At 48.5% G+C, this 19,932-nt stretch overlaps 1 protein-coding gene across 3 annotated transcripts in view; it reads right to left on the reverse strand.

Annotated features, from left to right (window-relative positions):
* The window catches only part of LOC120989755, a 329,530-nt gene that overhangs the window by 154,472 nt on the left and 155,126 nt on the right, over positions 1-19,932 (reverse strand). For all 3 annotated transcript variants that reach the window (XM_040418048.1, XM_040418047.1, XM_040418050.1), the window contains 2 exons: positions 8,508-8,568; positions 7,280-7,565 (listed from right to left, as the gene is read on the reverse strand). In XM_040418048.1, the coding sequence (XP_040273982.1) occupies positions 7,280-7,565; positions 8,508-8,568 (347 nt within the window). The remainder of the gene's footprint in view (positions 1-7,279; positions 7,566-8,507; positions 8,569-19,932) is intronic.

Consider the following 19,932-nt stretch of genomic DNA (forward strand, 5'->3'; position numbering starts at 1 on the left):
GGCTCCAGCAGGAGAAATTCAGGCGTTGCAAAAGCAGTAGGAGAAGAAAAAATAATGGAAGCCATCGGACCGAAGCCTATGAGGTCCAACCACAAACAGAAACTGAACTGAAAATCCCTCCTGCAACAGGCAGAATGGGTGGGAGCTGTGTCCCCCAATGGAAAAGTCGAGAAAAAGATTTTACAGGTGAGCTTCACAAAAAATCTCCTTTTCTCTGACTTTATTCCATTGGGGGAGACAGACCATGGGACGTCCTAAAGCAGTCCATGGGGTGGGAGAAATATCAGCACCGCCAGGAGGAACGTCCAGCGGTCAAACAGGAACCACATGCTGTAAAAACCCGCGGCCAAAGACAGCATCAGCCGAAGTCAGGGAATGCACCGACAAAACTTCGTAAAAGTATGTAAGGACGACCAGGTGGCCGTCTTACACAGCTAAGACGCAAAAAACACGATTGCGCCCCTGCCCAGGAAGCTCCCACCGCCCTAGTGGAGAGAGCAGTAATCCGCGACGCGGGAACCTTGCCACGAGCCCGATAAGCCGCGGCGACAGACGAGCGGATCCATCTCGTCACAGAGATCTTAGAGGCCGCCAGACCCTTACAAGGCCCCTCTGGAATCACAAAAGAGTATTACACTCACTGGTAATCCGGTTTCCTGGAAGTCTCCATGACACCAAGTCCTGAGAGATTGACTTCCTTCTGATTGGACAGGAAAAACACAGAGGTTAAAAACCCCACCCCCTCCTCACATCACTAGTGTATTTTAACGAAGAACCCCAGGATGAAAAGGATAATAGCTAATAGCAGAAACAAAGGGTGGGATGTATGTGGTGTCATGGAGACTTCCAGGAAACCGGATTACCGGTGAGTGTAATACTCTTTTCCCCAGTCGTCTCCATGACACTAAGTCCTGAGAAATATCAAAGATACTATTAGGGGGGGGGGGGGGGGGAGCCAAGAGCAGAAAGGACTTTACGTCCAAATCTTAGGTCATCATTGGCAAAGGTATCTAATCTGTAGTGTTTCGTAAAGGTATGGACTCTTTTCCAGGTCGCTGCCCTGCAAATTTGTTGTAATGAGGCTGAAGCTTTTTCAGCCCAGGAGGCTGCCATGCCTCTTGTTGAATGTGCTTTTAGAGAAGCAGGTGTATCTTTCCCTTGGGCTTTATATGCTTCGGAGATGGCGAGTCTTATCCATCTAGAGATGGAACTTTTTACTGCTTTTTTCCCCTTGTTGGGACCTGAAAACTGGACAAAAAGATTTTTGTCTACTTTCCATTGTCTAGTAACTTCCAGGTATTTTAGGACCGCTCTCCGAACATCTAATGTGTGGTAGGAGATTTCTTGTTCATTTTTTGGATTGTCACAAAACGAAGGAAGAACAATGTCTTGTGACCTATGGAAGGTCGAAACCACCTTTGGGAGAAATGCCGGATCCAATTTGAGAACTAATTTGTCCTGGAACACTGAAAAAAAACGGTTCTTGGATGGACAAGGCCTGTAGCTCACAGACTCTTCTGGCAGATGTTATTGCCACCAGGAAAATAGTTTTGACAGTAAGCCATTTGATGTTGATAGTGTCCAAAGGTTCAAACGGATCAGAGGTTAGGCCTGCCAGTACCGTATTGAGATTCCATGGGGCTACCATGTTTTTAAATCGTAGGTCTGATCCTATCTGCTGCCTTAAGGAATCTAGTTATCCAAGGATGCTCTGTTAGCTTGGTATTACATAGGGCTCCTAGAGCAGATACCTGGACCCTAAGGGTATTAGGGGATAGCCCTAAATCTAGGCCTTCCTGAAGGAATTCCAGTATTAGTGGGATTTTGGCCGTGAACTGGTCGAAGGAGTTTCCTGACCATTCGGCAAATTTCCCCCATATTTTTAAGTACTTGTCGTTCGTGCTTTGTTTCCTACTCATGAGTAAAGTGTTCACTACTTTCTTGGATAACCCTAACATTAATAAGTTGGATTATTCAGAATCCAGGCTGTTAATTTTAGTATTTTTAGCTCTGGGTGAGTAATAGGCCCCTGACTTAGAAGATCCAGCCTCAGCGGTAGAAGGAGAGGGGCTTCTATGCTGAGGGCTTTTAACAGCGAGAACCAACTTCTCTTGGGCCAAGAGGGATTTGTCAGAATTAGCGTGCAATTCTCTTTCAGAAATTTCTGCAGTACTCTGGGGATAAGTGGAAACGGAGGGAACGCGTAAACTAAATTTGTTGCCCAATTTTGGTTGAAGGCGTCTACTGCCAGAAGATGATCCCTGGGGTTGAGGGAGAAGAACTGATTTAACTGACGATTCTTCCTGGATGCAAACAGGTCCACTGTCGGTCTGCCCCATTTCTTTGTAATTAGATGGAAGGTTTCCGGGGCTAACCTCCATTCTCCAGGGTCTAATGTGTGGCGACTCAGGTAATCGGCCTGAATGTTTAAAGACCCCTTCAGGTGTACTGCTGCAAGAGACTGTATGTTCTCCTCTGCCCAGGAGAATATTTTGTTTGCTAGGTCCTGCAGTGGATGATATCTTGTGCCTCCCTGGTGCTGGATGAAGGCCACTGCTGTAGCATTGTCCGAATATATTAGGACATGATGACCCACTGACAACCGACTTGTGTGTTTTAGTGCCTCCCAAATTGCCCTCAGTTCTTTGAAATTTGAGGATTGACGTTTTACGTAGTTCTTCCATATTCCCTGGTAGGAGTTTCCCTGGAATACCGCTCTCCAACCCTGGAGGCTTGCGTCCGTCGTGATTACTAGGGGTAGTTCTTGTGCCCAAAATATCCCATTCTTTAGGTTGGTTTCGTTGAGCCACCAATTCAGTAACTTTTTTACTTTTGGATCTAAGAATATTCGTTTCTCTAGAGTCGATTGTGATCTGTTCCACTTGGCTAGAAGGAATTTCTGGAGTGGCCTTAGATGAAACTGTGCCCAGGCCACTGCTGGGATGCATGCTGAAAGACTTCCTAATACTTTCATGGCTTGCCGGACGGAACAGAATTTCTCTTTCTTGAAATTCCTCAGTTATTTGAAGTTTCCTTATTTTTTGAGGTGGAAGAAAGGATCTTTGGGAAACTGTGTTTAAAGTTGTACCCAAAAAAAATCTTCTGTCTGTCCGGAATTAAATCGGATTTTTCCCAATTGATTATCCAACCTAGGCCCTGTAGATGGTCCAGGACTAACCTGAGATAGATTTCTAGGGTAGCTATGTTGTCTGCCACTACTAACAGGTCGTCCAGATAAGGGATCACACATATTGCCTTTTGTCTCAGGTTTGCTATGGCTTCCGCCATTACCTTTGTAAACACTCTTGGGGCTGAAGAGATTCCAAAGGGGGAGACACTTGAACTGAAAGTGTTGAATGCGTCCCTTTAGTTCTATCGCAAACCTTAGGAACTTTCTTGATGACATGTGTATGGGACATAATAGTAGGCATCTCTTAGGCCTATAGTGGCCATCACTGCATCCTTTTTCAACAGCTTCACTGCCGACTTTAGGGTTTCCATTTAGAATTTTTGGTATCTCACATATTTGTTTAAATTTATTATCGCTCTTGATTTCCAGTTTTTTTTTTATAATAAAGAGACGGGAATAGAGTCCCATACCTATCTGATTTTCTGGGACGGGTTCTATTGCGGCCAAGCTTAATAAGGTTTTTGACGTCGTCTTTTAAGGTACCAACTTGACATGGGGGAAGGGGAGTGACGACAAATTTCTGTGGAGGGTGAGAAAGTAGTTCTATTATGTAGCCCTCTTCTATAATATTTAGTATCCATGCACTGCTTGTTATGTGCTCCCAAGATTTTTGGAAGGAGCAGAGTCTTCCCCCCCCCCCACTGGTATGGCGTCATTGCTTGGTGTTGGAGGTGGAGGTTTCTGCTCTATTTGGGTTCGCATAGCTTCTCTCTTCGCATAGCTCCACCTACCGGTCTTTCCTTTATCTCTCTTGTTTTCAGGCTAAAAATATCGGTCACAAAAGGGCTGCCTTTTTTGTTTGTACCTTATTTCTGGGAAACCCCTTTTTTTATTGGTCGCATTCTCTAGAATTTTATCTAGGTCTTCTCCAAAGACATACTGACCGTGGAAAGGGAGCGCGATTAATTAATTTTTAGACGTGATGTCTCCTGACCATGCTTTAAGCCATAACTCCCGTCTCGCTGTATTGGATAGAACAGCTGTTCGGGCAGACAGTTTAACCGTTTCTGCTGCTGCATCTGCTAGAAAGAAGTTGCCATCTTTAACAGAGGCAAGCTCTCCAAAATTTGGTCCCGAGGTGTCTTATTGACTAGATGTATCTCCAATTGTTCTAGCCATAAGTTTAGCGTTCCGGCTACACAAGTTGAGGCGACACCTGGTTTGAGAAGGGCCGCCGTCTCCCAGGTCTTTCTTAAGAGACTCTCCGCTTTCCTATCTAGAGGATCTTTCAGCTGTGCTGAGTCCTCAAAGGGTAGAGCCGTATGTTTTGCCACCTTGGCTACTGGTGCGTCTACTTTAGGTATACTCTCCCAGTCAGTGCAGTCCTCTGGGCTAAACGGGTAACGCCTTTTAATTACCCTTGGAATAAAGGATCCCTTGTCTGTTTTCTCCCACTCAGAACGTATCAATTTCTGGACACTATCTGGTACTGGAAAAACTGCTTTTCTCCTTTCTCCTAATCCCCCAAAAATTTCTTGTTGGGTTGATTTAGGCGTTTTTTGCCATCTCCATCTAAATGGTAGCCCTAATGGCCATGATAAGCTCGTCGATGTCTTCTGAATTAAACAAAAAAAAAAACGTTTGTATTCACCCTCCTCGTCCGAGGATGCGGGGTGTTTTTGTACCGACTCGGAGTCTGAAACCGCCAGTCCCTCAGAATCTGAATCCACATTAAGTGACCGATTACTGCGGGTGTCTTGAGGAGGAGTAATTATTGGGGGAGTTGGTTTCTTAGCCGATAAGGCCAGCTGAACCTCCTCTTTAACTACTTTCCTAATGTCATCAATCAGGCTGGAAGATTCGGATTTGACAACACTGGCCGTACATTCTTTACACAGGGGTTTAGATCCTGTGTTAGACCGACGTTTACAGCAAATACCACATTTCCTATTCTTTTTAGTGGTAGTAGCCAAATCCTTTTCTCCCTGAAAGGTAAGGGAGGAAAGGATGAGCAGACCGAACCAGCAATACATAACATGTGCCTGAGAGCAGGCTACTCACAGTCCCTGGATTTAATGCAGGCTCGGTTCCAAAGCCCGGCGTGAGGGGGTACTCATCTCGACTCCCGACCGCTTCCAGGGGTGCACCTCGAAAAGAGGAAGCCGCGCTATGCAGGGCGCTATTCTATAGGACCTGTGGTGTTTTATAGTGTCCTACACCTTCCAGGACCTGTGGCGCATGATGATGACGTCAGGACGCTTGCTCCGCCCCCGGCATCTGACGTCACCCGCCTGCCGGCCGGAAGGGACCCATCTCAGTGCCGATCCGCCGTATCTTCACTTTCCCCCCTGCATTAAGCCCTCCTGGGCCGCCGCAGAGGGAATCTTCGCAGGGGGCATACCGTTATGCGCCCAAGCCCAGGCCTAACCGTAGGGAGGAGGGAGAGCTGCCCTGCAGATCCGACCTCGGCCTGAAGGAAAAAGAACCAGGTGAGCCCCTTAGAGCTCCATGAACCTCTCTTGCTTCCTATCCCGATGGGACAGGAAAAACACTAGTAATGTGAGGAGGGGGTGGGGTTTTTAACCTCTCTGTTTTTCCTGTCCATTCAGAAGGAAGTCAATCTCTCAGGACTTGGTGTCATGGAGACGACTGGGGAAAGAGGGAGTCCGAACGGCGAAAAGGAGGCAGTAGCCTTCAGATACGCCTACAGGGCCCGGACCACATCCAGGAAAAGTAAAGCACGCTCCCTGGGGTTTGCCGGAGAAGGGCAAAAGGAGGGCAGACCAAGATTCTCATTAAGGCGGAAGGGCAAAAAGTATGGAACAGGACTGAGTACCACCTTATCCTGATGAAAAACCCAGAAAAGGCTCCTGGTAGGAAAGAGCGGCCAGCTCCGATACTCGCCAGGGGCAGAACAGGAGACACATATACCAGCGACAAAAGAGAAAAGAAAAACATTTCTACCAGCTGTGCAAGGGTTAATCGCTTCACCCGGCAAGCAGCAACATTAAAAAATCCTCATAGAACGTGCAGGCACGCTGCGAGAGCTTCCAGCAGGAAGGAGGAGTCGGCAGAGCAGAGCGCTGAGGCTCCACCCCCGAACACGGCCTAGCGGGGGTTAAGGAGCCTGATAAAGAGGGGGGTCCGAGATAACTAACAACCCTGCGCCTGCTGGCGCCACAGGGTTTGTAAGGCAGGAGCGGCTGCTTTAGGCAAAAAGTCCCCCGGTGCCGAGTGCGGCAATGGGGATAAATTTGCGGGAAAAATGCTAGGGGGGACCCCTAATGAAAAGGAGGGGGGGGGGCCGTAGCTGGCGAGCGCCTTGCCCAAGATATAAGGTAGGGGCGGCATGCCGCTTATCTCAGCCTGGAGCTTGCAGAGCCTGCAGCTAAAACGCTCCCAGAGGGGATAGCCTCTGTGGTTCAGTCCAGGGACCCCATCAGAGATTCAGCAGTGCCCTGGTATAGTGCCTCCAGTGCCCCCAGACCTTCACTCTGTAGTTCACCCAGGCTGCCCATAGATATCGGGCAGGGAGAGGGGGGAGAGAGGGAGGGGGGGAGCAGAGGAGGATGTCAGCCATACTTATCTGCTCCTGCAGTCTTCGCCCTCTGTTCAGGACCAGCAGGGTTCACCTCTTTAGACGTCTGACTCCAGGAGTGCAGTGCTCTGGGAGGAGGGCAGCATAGGTGACCCAAGGGCTGGTGGGATACCGGAGCTAACAGGTCGAGCCTGGTTCCACTTTTCTTCTGGGGGGGGGGGGGGAGGCAGCCAGGCAACGTCCCAAAGACGGCGGTGGGCACTCCATGGGGGACCAGGAAAGCGCCATGCTGACCTGTGTCCCCATCTAGAAAGAAAATAACAAACCGGAGTAGAGATAGTGTAGCGTGTCAACCTCCTTCACCGGACACTAAGCAAAGACTGAGTTTCTCCTGCTGGAGCCTGGGGGTATAGCCCGAGGAGGAGGAGCTCTTTCATTTGCATAGTGTCCCTCCTACTAATACCTCAAGCTATACCCATGGTCTGTGTCCCCCAATGGAATAAAGTCAGAGAAAAATTATTTTTAGCCCAAAATGAATAAAATGCAATCATAAAAAAAAATGCCCTTGAAGCTGTACATAGCTTTTAAAGTGGACATTACATAAACCTTACCATTTCTTTGCATGAATATTGGAAGTGGGACTTGGCGGCTCCCGCACCACAGAAGAGTCAGAACTATATAATTTTTCTCTTGGCTTTTCAGAACTGTTCACAAGCTGGTCGTCCTCTACATCATCATGGTCAGCCAAACTTTCCTCTATCAGCTTTGCTACCTCATAAGTCTTTTCATTATCAGACTCTCCATCAGAAAATAACTCGATATAGGAGATATCAGATTGCTTTTCATTCTTCTGAGGGACTGCTGGAGTATTACTTTGTTTAAAGGAATGTTCAGCTCCTGCATAAGATAAAAACAAGCCATATTGTTTCAATGACTAATATAGAGAACGCAATGGTTTTAGCCTTTTCTTAGGCTGCATGTACACAGTCAGTTTTTGATCAGGTTTTCAAATGCAGTTTTGAAGCTAAAACCTGGACTGGATCAAAAAGGGCAAAATGTACTTCTCATTATTGAAATGTACTCTTCAAAAGCTACATAAAAAGACTTTAATGTGCGGCACTGCATTGATAAGGGTGTGTGGAGATAATTGCAGCAGTAAGGGTCAAAAGAACAAGGTATATTTGCGAGAAATGTAATAAGCAGCCAAACTAGACAACCTGAGAAACATCTAAAGGCCTGTTTACATCATGTTTTAGCTCCAAATTTTATATAAAAGCTAGGGAAAAAGGATGCAAAAGTGTAACGAGCAGCGGTTTTAGTTGACCGATTCTCGCCATATTTGTCAGGTTACAGCCGGATCTCTGCGGGGCACCATTATAGTCGAACTATTAGATTGTGGTGGTCCTACCACTGGGAGCCCCACCGATCATAAAAACAGGGGCTGTGTCCCCCTGTCCACTCCCATCTTTTCCCACGCACATGCACATGGGCACTCCATTCATTTCTATTGGAGTTACGGAGATAGCCAAGTGTAGCTTTCGGCTAGCTCCGGAATTCCCTTAAAAATGAATGGAGTGACTGCACGCATGCTTGACCAGCTGCTCCAATCATTTCAGTGGTCCTGCAGGAGGGTACGTGGCCCCCATTCTCGTGACTGTTGGGGGTTCCAGAAGTGGGACCCCCACCGATCTAATAGTTATCCCCTATCCTTTGGATACTAACCAGAATATGTCTTTAATTGAGCCTGCAATGCCGGATCCAGACATCTCCGACAGGCTGCTCCCTGCTGGAAAAGCCTGACTAAAATCATTAAAAGCAAACTGTGCACTGAATGGATACCTTGAAAATGTTGATGTGCGTCATTTCCACAAGACTTTGATGCAGAACTCTGGCCTTTCTTCTATAAAAATAAGAAGTAAAAATAAAAAAGCTGCAGAAAACACACAGAAAGTAACTTTATAGAAGCTGCGACTATAACTAGAACTCAGATTCGGTTCCAAGGTACCACTTGAAACCGAAGCAGAGTTCGGAAAAAGTTTTTTTTACAGTGAAATACATTTATGAAGTTATTTAATCGGAGCCAATACATTCTAATACTGTACTGAGCTCCGTATTTTGGAAATTTCCAAATTTCAATTTCTCTACTTTTATAATAGATAGTAATACCTTCAAAAATAGTTACTACTTTACATTCCCCATATGTCTACTTCATGTTTGGATCATTTTGAAAATGACATTTTATTTTTTTGGGACGTTAGAAGGCTTAGAAGTTTAGAAGCAAATCTTACATTTTTAAGAAAATTTCCAAAATCCAAACTACACCCCTCAAGGTATTCAAAACTGATTTTACTAACTTTGTTAACCCTTTAGGTGTTCCACAAGAATTAATGGAAAATGGAGATTACATTTCAGAATTTAACTCTTTTGGCAGATCTCCCATTTTAATCCATTTTTTCAGCTACCAAAGCAAGGGTTAACAGCCAAACAAAACTCAATATTTATTACCCCGATTCTGTAGTTTACAGAAACACCCCATATGTGGTTGTAAACTGCTATACGGGCACACGACAGGGCGCAGAAGGAAAAGAACGCCATATAGTTTTTGGGAAGCAGATTTCACTGGAATCATTTTAAGGCTACTTTCACACGAGCGTTCGGGTGTCCGCTCGTGCGCTCCGTTTGAAGGGGCTCACGAGCGGCCCCGAACGCATCCGTCTGGCCCTAATGCATTCTCAGTTGAGGCGGATCCACTGAGAATGCATCCGCCTGCCAGCGCTCAGCCTCCGCTCCGCTCAGTGAGCGGACACCTGAACGCTGCTTGCAGCGTTCGGGTGTCCGCCTGGCCGTGCGGAGGCGAGCGGATCCGTCCAGACTTATAATGGAAGTCAATGGGGACGGATCCGCTTGAAGATGACACCATATGGCTCAATCTTCAAGCGGATCCGTTCCCCATTGACTTTCAATGTAAAGTCTGATCGGATCCGCTCAGGCTACTTTCTGACTTAGAAAATTTTCTAAGTAATAATGCAGACGGATCCGTTCTGAACGGATGCAAACGTCTGCATTATCGGAGCGGATCCGTCTGATGAAACATCAGACGGATCCACTCCGAACGCTCGTGTGAAAGTAGCCTAAGTTGCCATGTCACATATGAAGACCCCCTAGAGTAGAAACTCCCAGAAAAATGACCCCACTTTGGAAACTCCGGGATAAGGTGGCAGTTTTGTTGGTACTATTTTAGGACACATATGATTTTTGGTTGCTCTATAATACACTTTTTGTGAGGCAAGGTAACAAAAAAATAGCTGTTTTGGCACAGTTTTTATTTTGTGTTATTTACAACATTCATCTGACAGGTTAGATCATGTGGTATTTCTATAGAGCAGGTTGTTACAGACGCAACAATACCAAATATGACAACTTTTTTTGGTTGTTTCAGTTTGATATAATTTTTGAAAAAAAATTATTTTTTAGTGTCTCCATATTCTGAAAGCCATAGTATTTTTTATATTTTGGGCGACTGTCTTATGTAAGGGCTCATTTTTTTTCAGTATGATATGACTGTTTGATTGGTACTATTTTAGGGTGCATATGACATTTTGATTGCTTGGTATTACACTTTTTGTCATGTAAGGTGCCCAAAAAAAATTTTGGATTTTTGTACTTACCGTAAAATCCGTTTCTCGTTAAATGCACTGGGGGGCACAGTACCATGGGTATATGCCCAGCTACCACTAGGAGGCACTAGATATCAAAAAAGGTTGGCTCCGCCCAGGTGGGCTATACCCTCTCCACAGCAGTAGGCTATTCAGTTTGTACAAATAGCAGTAGGAGAGAGAAACAAAAGCCAAGAACCAACATGTCCTGGACCGGGAAAGGAAAAGAGAACCGCAGCCCGGTGACAGGGAGAATAAGTAAAAACATAGGGTGGGATCTGTGTCCCCCAATGCATTGAACGAGAAACTGATTTTACGGTAAGTACAAAAATCCAATTTTCTCGTTAATAGCATTGGGGGACACAGTACCATGGGTCGTCCAAAAGCAGTCCTCGAGGGTGGGATTGAAATCTCATGGAAAAAGAAGGGTGAACAGGTGCAGAGGAACCATGTGTCCCAACAGGACCACTAGAGACCCTAGCATGAAATGGTTCCAAAGGAAAACATGGGAGACAGTCAGAATCCCAAGGACAGGTGCCTGGGAAACAAGGCCTGCAAAAAGAAGGAAAACACCCAGCTCCACCCGAGGTGGGAAAAACAAATAAAGCGCTGGAGGAGAAGAGACAGGACCAGATGTCCTGTCCTGCACGAGAATTAAGAGTTGACCAAGAGTGCACTAGAGAGCCCGAGGAAGGATCTAGAAGAACCAGGGCTCCCCCTGAGGAAACAGGAGAGTAGCACAGCAACGTCTGTTGGAAACAACCTAGCGCTCTGCAAAGTTAAGGAAGCTCCAACAGGAGGAGCCCCAAGAGGACAGACCCAACAAGACAAAATAGACTAAGAGGGTGCCTGGCAGGAGATAAAATGCCTGGAAAAAGGACGGAAGCAGTCCTCAACCAAAGACTAAAACATTAAGGTGTCACAGACCAAAACACGGCCAGTCTGTGGCCAACCACATGTAAAGGCCAGGGTAGAGAGAAAACAACGAAGCACTGGAGGCTAAACGATTGAGAGAAATCATAAAGACTCACAAGGGAAGGGAGCGAGCCTCCTTTCACAGCAAGGAAGGGGGAAAAGAGAAACACCCTATGAGAAGGTAGAAACCTATTCCTACCAAAGAAAACAGCCAACTCCCAGAGGAGGGGGGTCTAGGTAATGGTGAGGGGAAGGGAACGTAAAGACCTGCTTCCCATACAGGGGAGGTGAGGAAAAAGCCTCTGAAAGACATATCATCGCTGTGAAATGTAAGATCAGAGAAATCCCTGGCCACAAAGTCACACGGAAAAAAGGAACCAGTCGCAGGCCCTGGTAATACAAGCGGAGACCCACTGATGTGAGAGATATTGGAGTAGAAGTGAGAGGACTCCAAACAGCCTGAGGAGGAACAGTTCTCCAAACGAGGGAAAGCTCCATCCCAAAAGTGACCAATACGATGTTAACTGCAACCATAGCCCTAAACAACTAGGTACCAGGTACCTGACCTGGGGGGAAGGGAAGAGAGGCAAGAATCTCAAGAAGGCAACAACCTATGAGGACCCAGGAGGGAAAAAAGGACGAAACCGGGCCCAAAGAAGCTGTCATACAGAGCCTGTGTGATCAAAATGTCATGGGTAGCTTCCCCAGAAGGGAGCAGCCAGCTAGATGATCTAAGAAAGAGTGGGGTCAAGGACTCCAAGTAGGTTTACCCAGACAGGGGCTCAAGAAGGGTCCAAAGAACCGGACCACCTAAGGACAACAGACAGAAAACGAAGGAAAAAATATCGGCCATGGGTGGACACCATCCCAAGTGTAGTGACAAGCCAACTGTAGGACACTGTCCCGGAAGGGGAAAGTACAGCAGCCTGGATTTGGTAAAAGAATCGCCAAACATCCACTAGTCAAAAAGGATGCAGAAGTCAGCAGGGGAAGCTGGGAGAGACTATACTGACATGTAGAAACCAGCTACCAGCAGAGCACAATTAAACCCTCAGGGAAGGGGGAAGGAACTGACAGGTGCAGTCAACGGCCAGGTCCAGCAAACAGCCCTTCTGTCTTTGTAGCACAACTAATCAGAAAACATAAGGGAGTACCAAGAACACCCGGACCATGGAAGAGGTACGGGACAATGTCCGATACCAGAGCAAGCCGCGGAAAAGTCCACCCACCAGCAGGAGTGTGACACTCACTAGTTCTGTCACAGCCATATCAGAGAAGACGTCCAGCGAAGATGCATGTAATTGACCACCTAGAAGGATTCCCGATGGTGGAGGACATCAGCGATGACCCAAAACTGCAGTAGCGGCTGGTGCTCACAACTCTGCGTACTCCTGCAGGAAAGTACATCCAGTAGAGATCCCTGTACTCTGCCAGGACTGTGCCATGTAACTCTGTGAAAAGAAAGCAGAGGAGCAGTAATAACAACGCAAGTACTCTATCATGAAATTTGGTAACGCGGCTGTGCAGCGTGCAGTAGTACTGTACAGGGTTGACAAAGAACAATCCTAGCATGGCGGCCAACAACCTGCCCACGGAGGGAGAGCAGTTGTCTGGTGCATAACAGGACTGGGAAGTCTTGTTCAGCGGTGCGTCAGGCAATGAAGTAAAAATCAGTCCTAGTACAGAGACAAAGAAGACTAGAGGGCCTGGTTCAGGAGGAACTGCACCTGCTGTCAGATCTCAACAGGCCAGCAATATACTGAAACAAACAAAGCAACTCTACTCCGCCCAGGAAGGGGGGAGACATATGGATACCAGGTATGCCATGTATGCTAGAAGCAGAAAAGAGTGATAAATACAGCATCAGGAGATGGAAACATCACTCCACGTGAATGGGGGGCCACATGATTGCCTATCTCAGATCAGAGCCAGGGAAGGGAGGGATACACCCAGTAATGCAGGAGCCAGAGGGGCCACAGATTGTACCAATAGGGCATAACCCCTGGAGATACTGCAAATACTCCGCCTATAATAGGAGTAGTGTGGCCGCATGGAGCACATTATAATGAGTGTGGAACATAGCTACAGCATAGGAAATACTACAGTATATGGAGGCTGTACAGGTACTCTACCAATAGAGGAGAATACGGCTGTGTAGAGCAGACTTAAAACCAGACAGGTGTAAAGGACACAGCATCTGGGGATGGCACAGGAACTCCACGACAGAGAGGAGCGATGCCTGCGCGGTACGCACTAGAACCGGAGAAGTGCAGTAGCTACCACATTAGAAGATGTCAACTATACCTCGTTTGGTAAGGGAGAAATAGGGCTGCATGGTGCACAATAGAACCAGAGAGGTGTAACGGCTACAGCAAATCTGGAGAAGGTACAGGTACTCTACCTCTAAAGGGAGCAATGTGGCTGCTTGGAGCACACAAGAAGAGGTGTAATGGCTACAGCCTGTGGAGATGGAACACCATAGAACTGTTATGGAAATTTTATTAGGATGTGTTTCTAATATATTGTGTATTGTCATCATGTCTCTCAGTGTCAGGGTAAACCATTGGAGTGGATATCTTCCTGTGATGTGGAGACACAGCTGCCGGGCGCAGAGGTCTCCGTTGGCAAATGGTCCATGTGCTATGCACTGGGCTGTGGGCGGGGGGAGACTGATGTGTTCAGCAGAGCAGTGTTTTCTTGGCTGATGTATGGACGCCTGCTAGGGCCCCCTTGCAAGAGGCGGATTTATTGGCTTGGTGTGGATGCATTTGTTAAGAGAACAATATATGAAAAGAACGTGCGTTTGTTGTCTCTAGTGCGCATGATCAGCCGCTGAAGATAATTACGTTGTCCTATAAACATGCATGAGGATCATAGTAACTTTATTTGGCATTGATCACTGAGCAAGGCTGGATAAAGATCACTCCAGTGGTAATGGGAGATTATTGTATACATGTGTTTGTTAGCTGGCTATGTTATTCTAAATGATGGTGGTTTCTCATCTTCCTGTGTCATCACTTCCTGTATCCTTGTTATATGACGTAAGTGGTCGGGTGACGGGCCAGCTCCTTTTCTATTGTTACAGTAAGAAATAAAAGTTAACAGACTGGGCAGGAGGAGGGCAGTGCTCAGCAGAACTGAACATGATAACACCTTTGTCTGACTGAGTCTTGAAGAGATTTACCATTCCTTACACAAAGTCTGATGCAAGCGAATTTCTACTACAAATATTTCTATTACAGAACCAGAGAGGTGTAATAACTACATCCCCTGGAGATGGAGCACCGGAGAACCAGACAGGTGTAATGACTACAGCGTCTGAAGATGGTACAGGTACTCAATGTGGCTGTTTGGTGCACATTAGAACAAGTGTAATGGCTAAAGCCCCTGGAGATGGATCATCATAGAACCAGACAGGTGTAATGACTACAGCATCTGGAGATGGTACAGGTAATCTACCTATGAAGGGAGTAATGTAGCTGCTTGGATACGGCTGCATAGTGTACTGTAATGACTACAGGCACTCACTCTGGTGAACCAGGGCTCCCTCTGTATATATGGTTGCATGTCAAACGCTAGCACCAGAATGGCTGTTTTGGCTACAGCGCCTGGCGGGAACACTCTCCGAGTAACCAGTACAAGTAACCCCCTGTTAATGGGAAGGCATACGTAACTGCATCACTAGTCTCAGACCTCTCCTGGGGGAGACCCGAGGATGCAGAGGAGAAGTGGGACATGGTTGTGACAACCAGAGGTCGTCTGCGGGACCTAGCAGAGTGTGCCCCATCCACGGAAGGGTCCTTGGGAGGGCAGAGGGGACTGCAATTTTTGAACAGGCAGTCGGAGCAGCGACTCTGCCAAGACTGGGAGAGTCGGACAAGAATCCCTATGGCTTGGGACAGGGAAATGGCCCAGTCAGGAGAGACCGACGGAGAAGTAAGTCAGGGTGTCATGAGAGGGCCTGGGAGCGACTGCACACAACAGGGATAGGCTGACCACGGGACAACCCTTTATCGCCCCGGGCGCACCCAAATATATGCGACCCCCGAGGGAGACTGGGAATGGGAGTCCTCAGAAAGAGGACATGAGGCCTGAGAGGGAGCCTAAAAAAAGAAAGCAGCCAGCCAATGGTTGTCTACTGGATCCCAGCGGCAGAGTCCCGAAGAGGTGCTGCAGCAGCTGCAGAATCTCAGAGACAAGGGACCCCCCTATTGGCAAAAATCAGCACCCACAGGGTTAAAACCCGCACTAGGCTGGTAAAGGAGGAGGAGGAACCCCTCCAGAAGCCGAGAGGAGCCCGGGAAACGAGGGAAGGGGGGCGGGAAAGTCTGCGGGTGTGGCCGAAAAAGGTGTGCCGTCGGAGGGACGGAACAGCGGGCTCCTGAGGAGCTGCGACGCTCAAAAGGGGAAAAGCAGGGCAAAAGGAGCACCAGGGGACCGGGGGCGGGCTGGAGAATACGCGGCCTCGTCCCGGGGACTAAAGAAGATGGGAGGCCAGGGAGTGGACGGGGGGGGAGGTCGCAAACAAAGGAAGCAGAGTGGCCAGGGAGAAGAGAGAAGGAAGGGAGGGGGGTAGAGAGAAATGGTCTCCGACCCGACCCCCCCCCCCCCCCCCCCTTTCTAGCAGTTGCAGAAAATACTCACCGTCCTTTGCCTTCAGGCACCACAGGGTCACCCCATCGGCAGACTCAACACGGGGACCGTGGGAATGCCGGCATGCCACTGCGGATGCAGTCAATGGGGACTGGGTGACCGGCGAGGTAACTGAGTACGCGCCCGAAGGGGGTGCAAATAGAGTGGCAGCCCATGATGGAGCACCCACCTGCAGCAGGTGAAAACCTGCAGAAGAGGGAAAAAAAAGATGAAATAATAAAATAGCAGCTAGACCTGCAGAAAAAAAGCAGGTCAGGTCTGCCTCCTAAGGACACTAGACTAAAACTGAATAGCCTAGTGCTGCAGAGAGGGTAACGCCCACCTGGGCGGAGCCAACCTTTTTTGATATCTAGTGCCCCCTAGTGGTAGCTGGGCATATACCCATGGTACTGTTCGCCCCAATGCCATTAACTAGAAAATGACTTTTTTGACACACTTTTTATTTTATTTTTTTACGGTGTTGACCTGAGGGGTTAGGTCATGTGATATTTTTATACAGCAGGTTCTTACAGACGTGGCGATTCCTAATATGTATAATTTTTTTTCTTTATTTAAGTTTTACACAATGACAGCATTTTTTAAACAAAAAAATAATTATCATGTTTTAGTGTCTATAGATTGAGAGCCATATTTTTTTTATTTTTTGGGCGATTGTCTTACGTAGCTGCTCATTTTTTGTGGGATGAGGTGACTGTTAGACTGGTACTATTCTGGGGGGGGATTAGCCTTTTTGATCACTTGGGGTTGCACTTTTAGTGAGGTAAGGTGACAAAAAAAGGAGATTTTTTGTGAAACTCACCTGTAAAATCTTTTTCTCGTCTCTTCCATTGGGGGGACACAGACCATGGGTATAGCTTAGAGGTATTAGTAGGAGGGACACTAGGCAAATACAAAAGAGAACTCCTCCTCGGGCTATACCCCCCCGACTCCACCAGGAGGAACTCAGGCGTTGCAAAAGCGGTAGGAGAAGACGACCAGAAAAAATAATGGAAGCCATCGGACCAAGCCCATAAGGTCCAACCACAAACAGAAACTGAACTGAAAAACCCCTCCTGCAACAGACAGAATGGGTGGGAGCTGTGTCCCCCAATGGAAAAGACGAGAAAAAGATTTTACAGGTGAGTTTCACAAAAAAATCTCCTTTTCTCGTACTTTATTCCATTGGGGGACACAGACCATGTGACGTCCTAAAGCAGTCCATGGGGTGGGAAAAAATATCAGCACCGCCAGGAGGAACGTCCAACGGTCAAACAGGAACCACAGCCTGCAAAACCCTGTGGCCAAAGACAGCATCAGCCGAAGCCAGGGAATGCAACTAAGAGAACTTCGTAAAGGTATGTAAGGACGACCAGGTGGCCGCCTTACACAGCTGAGACGCAGAGGCACGCTTGCGTCTTGCCCAGGAAGCCCCCACCGCCCAAGTGGAGTGAGCGGTAACCCGAGCCGGGGAAACCCCACCACGAGCGCATTAAGCCGCGGAATAGCCGAACGGATCATCGCGCCACAGAGACCATGGAGGCAGCCAGACCCCTACGAGGTCCCTCGGAATCACAAAGAAGGAGTCTGAATGACGGACGAAGACGGATGCCGTTAGATACACCTTCAGGGCTCGGACGACATCCAAGGAAAGAGAGAGCGTTCCTTGGGGTTCGCCGGAGAAGGACAAAAGGAGGACAGCACAAGATCCTCGCTAAGGTGGAAGGGAGAAAACACCTTGGTCAAAAAAGGAGGAAACCGGACGGAGCACCACCTTATCCTGGAGAAAAAAAAACAGAAAAAGGCTTCTGGCAGGATAGTGACAGGGAGAAGAGTCAGGGAGACCTCCCTTAGAGGCCCGAGGGGGCCGTCTGGAGGGCGCGAAGGACCCATTTGAGATCCCAAGGCGGCAAAGGGGGAACGTACTGAGGGACCGAATGCACCACCCCCTGAAGAAAAGTCCTCACAGGACCCAGAAGAGCAAGGGACTTCTGAAAAAGACAGCCATCTTGAGTCTGGACTGAAGAAACGAGAGCACCACAGGGATGGAAAAACGAATGAGAGGGAAACCAGAGTTCTCACAAAAGACAGGAAAGCCATCCAGGTACGATAGTAAAGCCGGATGGAAGCCGGCTTTCTCACTCTGATCATGGTCCTAACCAGAGATCAGAGAACCCTTTCTCCTTCAGGATGGCGGTTTCAACCGCCATACCGTTAAGGACGAAGAGGCTGTAAAATCCGGTGGAAGAGAGGACCCTGAGACAGTAGATCCTCTGTCGGGAAGAAGCCATGGGGCATCCGCCAGCATCCAAGCCACGTCCAAGAACCATGCTTGGCGAGGCCAATCTGGGGCGATGAGAACGGTCGGAATCCCTTCCCCCTCAATCTTGCGTAGACACCTCGACAGCAGAGAAGTTGAAGGAAGACATAGAGGAGGCTGAAGACTTGCCACGGAGACACCAGTGCGTCTACCCCATACGCCTTCGGACCCCGGGCGCGAGCCAGGAACACCGGGAGCTTGTTGTTGAGCCTGGACGCCATCAAGTCCACATCCGGACGACCCCATCTGCGGCAGACGTCTTCGAATACAATACCAATGACGCCATCAGGTCCACATCCGGACGGCCCCATTCTTCGCAGACACCCGGATGCAGAGACCCTCGCCTGGATCCACCTTGTTTCGACTTAGAAAGTCCGCAGTCCAGACGCCTATTCCTGGAAGGAATTCCGCTGACAACACCGGAACGTGTGACTCTGCCCACAGCAGAATTTTCCCCACGTCCCGCATCACTGTCCGGCTGCGGTCCCACCTTGATGGCTGAAGTAAGTCACTCTCAGTTCAAGGATGTTGATTGGGAGACGAGATTCCGTCGCCGACCAAACCCCCAGGACCGAGTGGGACCGGAGAACGCCGCCCCAGTCCGGAGGCTGGCATCAGTGGCCAAGGAAAAGAAACGGGAGTAACGATCTTCCCGCCGTTAGGTTCATCGGGAACAGCCACAAAAAAAGAGCTTCCTGAACCTGCAGAAAAAAACAGAATGCGCCACCTGCAGATGTAAGCGTACAGACCAGGAGAGGTCTCGTCCCGAGGGAAAGATCTCCTGTCGCGGCGACAGAGTGTGAAAAAACTGGACATATGGTACGGCCTCGGAAGAGGCCACCACAAGACCCAGGACCCGCAGGTACTCCCGAAAGGAGAGACACGGGGAGCGCAGCAGGTGCGACACCGCCAATTGGATCCAGAAGGCCTAGGAGTCTGAACGAAACCCTCTCTCGGTCGAGGCATCCAAAAAACATCCCCAGAAGGAGAGCTTCAGGGACGGGAGGAGAAGGATCGTGGAAGTCTATCAACCATCCGAGCTGTTCCAGAGTTTGAACAGTGATCCAGACGCGGTTCCAGGTATGGCCGCCAAAAAATGTCCTTGGTGCGAAGAAGAGCCATGAAAGGCGCTAGTACCTTGGTAAAGACCCTAGGGGCAGTCGCTAACCTGAAAGGGAGGGCGACAAACAAATAGAGTCGGCCACCCATGGCAAGCGCAGGAATCGTCGTGAGATTCTGCGATCGGGCCATGCGGACAGGCGTCCTGGATGTCTACAAACGCAAGGAATTCCCCTGAAGAAGAGAAACAATAACAGAGCGGAGGGAAACCAATCGAAACCTCCGTATCCGCAGGAAAATGTTGAGCAGCTTCGGATCCAGGATCGGACGCACCGACCCCTCCTTCTGTGGAACGATGAACAGGTCTGAATAGAAACCTGTGCCCTGTTCCTCTGGAGTAACTAGGGTAATGACCCCCCTGGTCCAGAAGGGAAGAGACTGCCCTCTAGAGATCCGAGGCACGGAACGGATCCCCCGAAACGCTGGATGTAAACTCTATCTTGTAACCCGACGTTACAATTCTTAGAGCCCAGGCGTCCTAAACATGAGCCCTCCAAACCTGTTGATACGAGAACAAATGGCCCCCCACCACGAGGGGTGGGGGCGACCCAACCTGTGGAAGTAGCAGGGAATCCGACTGCGCGATTGGGCACCATGACGGCTGGGGCTTGAAGGGGGGGGTTCC

This window comes from Bufo bufo, chromosome 2, assembly GCF_905171765.1.
Source record: "Bufo bufo chromosome 2, aBufBuf1.1, whole genome shotgun sequence".
Lineage (NCBI taxonomy): Eukaryota > Metazoa > Chordata > Amphibia > Anura > Bufonidae > Bufo > Bufo bufo.